The sequence below is a fragment of the Giraffa tippelskirchi genome, chromosome 13 (assembly GCF_054371585.1).
Source record: "Giraffa tippelskirchi isolate mGirTip1 chromosome 13, T2T-mGirTip1v1.2.pri, whole genome shotgun sequence".
Lineage (NCBI taxonomy): Eukaryota > Metazoa > Chordata > Mammalia > Artiodactyla > Giraffidae > Giraffa > Giraffa tippelskirchi.
The window spans coordinates 3,665,098-3,671,391 of NC_137287.1; the positions used below are offsets into that span (position 1 = coordinate 3,665,098).

General features: G+C 48.9%; 1 protein-coding gene across 2 annotated transcripts in view; it reads left to right on the plus strand.

The window, feature by feature from the left end:
• Positions 1-5,963, plus strand: part of LOC145531144 (zinc finger protein 33A-like) — a 41,777-nt gene extending 35,814 nt beyond the window's left edge. For both annotated transcript variants that reach the window (XM_081552903.1, XM_081552904.1), the window contains 3 exons: positions 322-448; positions 869-964; positions 2,322-5,963. In XM_081552903.1, coding sequence (XP_081409029.1) covers positions 322-448; positions 869-964; positions 2,322-2,884 — 786 coding nt within the window. In that variant the 3' untranslated portion in view covers positions 2,885-5,963. The remainder of the gene's footprint in view (positions 1-321; positions 449-868; positions 965-2,321) is intronic.
• Positions 5,964-6,294: the final 331 nt, after the last annotated feature.

Genomic DNA, 6,294 nt, shown 5'->3' on the forward strand with positions numbered 1-6,294 from the left:
CTGTGGCATTCAGCTTTCAACCCCAAGCATCATGCGGAACACCAGTAACATACCTGGTCCCTCACCGATGCTTGCTCTCTAAATGGAAGGATGGATGGATGGATGGATGGATGAATAGAGATGCAGAAGGCAGATACTTTCTAATGATCTTTTTTTCTCTCCCACAAAATGCAGTACAAAGTTAGGGGCATGCTAAGCTTCCTATGTAACTTAACATGGGGAAACCTGCCCTCCGAAGGTGGTAAGATCTGTCTCCTTTACACCTTTGCCGTAATACCCTGTGCCGAGCATTCCAGATTAATCAGGAATGTGCTGTTCCAGGGGTCCTTGTCATTCAGAGACGTGGCTGTGGGCTTCACCCGTAAGGAGTGGCAGCAGCTGGACCCTACACAGAGGACCCTGTACCGGGATGTGATGCTGGAGAACTACAGCCACCTGGTCTCCGTGGGTGAGGAAGGCTTCCAGTTTCCCCACCCCTGCTTATGTCTGAGCTCCTTCCTTTCCGGTTACATAAGACCCCTTAAGTACTCAAAATGTTTGTCCTGAGGTTTCAGTCATCAACAAGTCCTGTTCTAATCTCACCTGGATTATTGGTGGATTTTCCTTCCAAGTGAAACAGCTATTCTTTGGCCGAGAGGTAAATATTCATTGTGCGGCCTGAGCCTTCTGCTTCCTTGGGTGTCCCAGATGGCTCAGCATAAAATTCTTTTTTAAAATAATCTTTTGGCCATGCCACAAGGCATGTGGGATCTTAGTTCCATAACCAGGGATCGAACCCATCTCCCTGGATAGGCAGCATGGAGTCTTGACCACTGGACTGCTAGGGAAGTCCCTCAGGATAAATCTTGTAGCTGTTTCTTGTGAACAGGATGTCAAGTCACCAAACCAGATGTGATCTCCAAGTTGGAGCAGGGGCAAGAGCCGTGGATGGAGGAGGAAGAGATCCTGAGATGGAGCTTTCTAGGTGAGAACCAGTGTGCAGGGGGACAGAAGACATGGGGTTCCAGAAGGTCACAAAGCAGAGCCTCTATTTTTTTGTTTGTTTCAGGCAACTGTGTTAAAAGCCTTGAATCTTTGCAAGCAACTGTGGACAGTTGGCCGAAGACTTTGATATGCCCAAATGATTTCTGCTACCTACACCCATCACATGTCACTGCATGATCACTTGCCTTACCATGGATTTTAGAGAAAGATATATTCTTTTAAAATTTATCCTTTTTCTACTCTGCTACCCTCTTCTAAGACCTTGCCTTCTCAGTCTTTCTCTAGAATCTTTAGGCTTACACTTGTCCCCCTGGTTATGAAACAGGCTTTCTCAAGCTCTCAGATATGTGTCGATTTGCCCTATTTTAAAGTAACTTATATTGTGCCACTCATTTTTTTTTGGCCATGATGTGTGGCATGCAGGATCTTAGTCCCTAGATCAGGGATCAAACCCACGTCCCCTTCAGTGGAAGCAGAGTCTTCACCACTGGACTGCGAGAGAATTCCTGTACCACTCATTTTTATTTTTATTTTCTCTGCTTCACTGTGAAATGCCTCAAAAATGTATTTGCTATTTTTTATATGACTTTAAATTCATGTTTCAAGACTATGCATGTATTGATAACATGTTCCCATTTTGTCTGATACATTATAACTAAAGCTTTTCCACCATCTCAGTGTATTCCCATGGGGAGAGGAGCTTTTGTTTTATTCACCCTTGTTTCTGCAGGATACACATAATGTATATCAACTAACCCCTTCTCCCTTTTAGGACAAGGATCCCTTATCAAGCATCCATTCAGGGTGTGTTTTTAATCAGGGGTGTGCACCAGAATCACTGGGGAAGCTTTAAAAATGCTCCTGACTGGTCCCAATCCAGAAAATTCTGCTGGGAAAGATCAGCCAAGGGAGTAGAAGTGTGTGTAGTAGGAATAGGATTATCATAATTTAATCTGGGCACTCAGGTTTGAAACCACAAAGTTAATCCTCCTTCCAAACACTACTCTTTTTTTTTTTAATTTATTTTACTTTTTATTTTTTCCCAAACATTTCTGAAATAGTTTAGTCCTACCATGTGCTCCTGAAGGCTCAGTTGGTAAAGAAACTGCTTGCAACGCAAGAGACCCAGGTTCCACCCCCTGGGTCGGGAAGATCCCCTGGAGAAGGGAATGGCAACCCACTCCAGTATTCTTGCCTGGAGAATCCCTTGGACAGAGGAGTCGGGTGAACTATGGTAGTCCATGGGGTGGCAAAGAGTCGGACACGGCTGAGTGACTAACACTTTCACGGTGTTCCTGGAAAGATGAACACGTCTGTGTCCATGTTTTTTTTCCTAGAAGTTTCCCAAGATGACAGGCAACAGGAACACCGAGAGGAACCTCTGAAGCAAGCTGCAGCCCCAGACAAGAAACAACTGACCCCAGAAGAGCACGACGCACGTAACACGGTTGAAAAAAACACCTCTCAGGACACAGACGTCGTCCCTTCAGAACAACAGGGCCCTCGGTGTGAGTCATGCGGCGCCGCCTTGCCGGGTAACGCGGACGTCACTGTCACTCCCAGCGCGTACCTCGCAAGGAGGAGGTTCGAGTACGATGCACAGGGGAACCTGTTTCTCTACTCCGGGGCGCGCCCACGCCAGTGTAACCGGTGCCGAGCAGCTCCAAGCCCTGCCCAAGCCCTGCACGCTGACCAAGCAACCCACAGTAACGAGGAACCCCGCAAACGCACCGCAGGCGGGAAGGGCCTCTCCCACAAGCCAGGACTCAACACCCGTCGGAGAGTCCGCAGGGCACGGCCACCCTCCAAGCGGAACGACCTGGGGGCCAGCGGTGCCCTCCGGCAAACATCCCGGAAATCACGCGAACCGGAAACGCTGCCGAAACAGGAAATGCGGTAGAAAGCTCTCGGGGGAGACGGGCCTGTGTGTCCTACAGGCCGTTCTGACTGGAGAGAAGGCTTGCAAGTGTTCCGGCGGTGAGGAGCTCTCCCACAAGTCGCGCTCATCGGACACCACAGATGTCACACGGGAGAGAAGGCCTACGGTTGCCCAGAGTGTGGGAAGTGCTTCTGCCAGAAGTTCTGCCTGATCATCCATCAGAGGACGCACACGGGAGAGAGACCCTGCCAGTGCGGCCAGGGCGGCGAGGCCTTCTCGCAGAACTCTTGCCTCCTCATCCACGAGAGGACCCATAACGGGCAGGAGGCCCTACGAGTGCTCCGCCTGCGGGAAGACCTTCGCCCAGGAGGCGAGCCTCCTCCGACTCCACAGGATTCACACCCGGGAGAAGCTGTACGGACAGGGTGAGGCAGAAGGCTTTCCTCACGAATTCCCAGCACACCGAGGAGTGAAAACCCTGTGGACTTTGTGAAAGTGGAAAACCCCCTCCCCAAGAAGTCCAGGGCCAACTGTGGCCAAAGCGTCAGACCAAAGGGAAACCGTAGCAATTTAGAGAAGCAGGAAAAGCTGATTCTTTTTTTTAATTTTTTAATCTTTTTGCCACACCGCCTTGGCATGTAGGATCTTAGTTCCCCAACCAGGGATCAAAGTCGCGTGCCCTGCATTGGAAGTGCAGAATCTTAACCACTGGACCCACCAGGGAAGTCCCGAAAAGCTTATTCTCTTAAAACTAAGGATAGAAGGTTAATGACGCTCTAGAGGGATCTGTTCTTATAGGATAAACTCAATTATAAAGTGTATCTGTATCTCATAGTAACTATGGCTGTTGAGCTCTGAAGTCAATGAATAATTTAAACCGTTAAGACAACATACTGAATAAGGCTGAATAAGGCACAGAACAAATCCCAGAGGTATGCAGGGGCTATGTTCCTGGAGATGCTACATAAAAAGAATTTTATCTTACTTATCTTTGAATTGCATTTTTATTTGAACACAACTGTGAACTTGTAGATACCATAATATGGAGGATGACATCTATCAAGACTTTCCATACTAATAACACCCTTTTGTCTTTAATATATGTTATAACTGGAACGTTCCGAATTTACTACTCAACCAGAAGTCCATACACGGTACCACATACCGTTTGGCTTTTTGCTTGCTGGCAGATATTACAGAGCACCCCTTGGATCAGGAGGCCAGCAACTGCATGACGTCCCCTCATCTCTGTCATCTAGTTCATAAGTCATGTTAAATGTGCAAGGTTGGGGCTCCTTTTTCTGGCAGTATAGTGGACCCTCTAAAGGGAAAAACGTTCCACTAAAAGAAAAGTGAGCCTTCAGATGTATTGGCTCAGATTTAACAAAAGACATGCATTAGCATGCATATATGCGTGCAGTATATATGTGTAAATATGCATATGCATATACATGCAATATATGCCTAGCTGAATAATTAGAAATATTCACACCTAGATGTACTCGATGTATATCTGTCGCGAGTTTAGCTACATTGCTCTCTGGTTTTGCTGCCTCGTCATCCATCATATTTGGTCAAGAGGCTGCAGGGGCCTTAAGCTGATAGTAGCCCCTTGAGCAAGGACACGCCCGATGGCAGCAATCGGCCACAAGCAGATATAAGTCCCTGGTGTGACTTCCTCCCGGCCCTTAGGATCAGCAGCCTGCCTCCCAGTGTCTGTGTGCCTTACGCCCCTTAGCCAGGACCCCGTGACCTCATCAGAACCCTGCTCTGTGGGTTTGAATGGACTGATCTGGTCCTAACCCAGGAACCCCAGTGCATGCCTCCTGTGGACCCTAATAAAGGCATGTGTGCCAAGTCCAGTCTGTCTGCACTCCATCTTGACTCCCCTCCAGGCATGCTGTGGACTCAGTCCAGGCTCTGTGAGTGTTAAACGTGTCTACTTCGATTTCTCTGTGGTCTGTTGTTCAACCTACTACTCCTTGTCCTGCACCCTGTGCTCCACTTAACAAGTGTTAATTTAACAAAGTCTTGACACCTGGGAACAGAAGGGTAACAGTTGACAATGGGGACAGTCTTGCAATTGGGCAGTGGAGAAATGCCTTTCAGCTGTGAGAGCTCCAGGGCTCCCCCAGGTGGGATGTTCCATCTGGGGGGCCCCCCGTGCTGCCCCTCTGATCCCCATGTACAGATGCCCCAGAATCCCCCTGGAACAGTGCTCCTGGGGGCTGGTTTGAGGGGCTGTGTGTTTCCCGCCTGTTACCGCCCCACAGAGGGTGAACTCCCCCAGTTGAGTGTTAGACTTGGGGTGTGTTTCCCCACTTGAGGCACAGACCCAGCTGTCGACTGACAGCAGAGCTGGCTTCGGTTTTCTGAAAGGTCCGATTGGGGCAGGTGAGGACTGGAGTGCTCAGCGCCCTGGAACCAGCAAGTCACCAAAGCATGGGTTCCAGGCTCCGAGGTCCCAGCTCTGGGGACCCTGCCACCTCTGCCCTGGTGGGGGTGACCCTAATCCTCTGGGGCTGATAGGACCACCCTGAGGGGAGCGGCCACCTAGGAGCCTGGCTGCCAGGGAGCCCACTGCGGACCTTTATGGTGATGTGTGTTGCTCAGTTGCTCAGTGACTCTTTGGGGCCGTAGCCCACCAGGCTCCTCTGTCCATGGGATTCTCCAGGCAAGAATACTAGAGTGGATTGCCGTTCCTTCCTCCAGGGGATCTTCCCAGGGATCAAACCTGAGTCTCTTGTGTCTCCTGCATTGGCAGGTGGATTCTTTACCACTAGTGCCACCTGGGAAGCCCTTATGGTAACATCCCTAAGGCCAAATCGTGGGTGGGGAATGGGAGTGGCAGGTAATAGAGAATTAGAAGCCGAAATCTGAAACTGGATTGCATCTTTGAAAGCTGCTAAGACAGTAAATCTTGAACATTCTCATTACTAGAAAATAAAATTCGGCAGCTACATGAAGTGATGTTAACTAGAGCTATCATGGTAATACTTTCTCAGTGTATACAAATCTCGAATCATTGTATGCCTGAAACCAATGTGACGTTATTTGTCAGTTATCTCTCAATAAATAAATAAACTGAAAATTGAAACCTGATGTGTCTCAAGATTCAAAATGTTCTGAAAGACTTTGTCCAGCAGGAGGGAGAGAAGGGGTGCTGCTACTCCACACCATGGAATTCAGCCAAAGACCCACAACGCATAACCTTCTTAAAGAGCTCAGGGGACCTCCTGTGGTCCAGCGGCTAAGACTTTGAGCTCCCAATGCAGGGGGCCAGGGTTCAAGCCCTGGTCAGGGAACTAAATCCCACATGCTGCGACTAAGACCTGGTAAAGTCAAATAAATAGATACTAAAACAAAGAATCCTGGGATGGAGGACCACCATTAGCAGATGCAGGCTGGGTCCCCACACGGACTCATCTTGG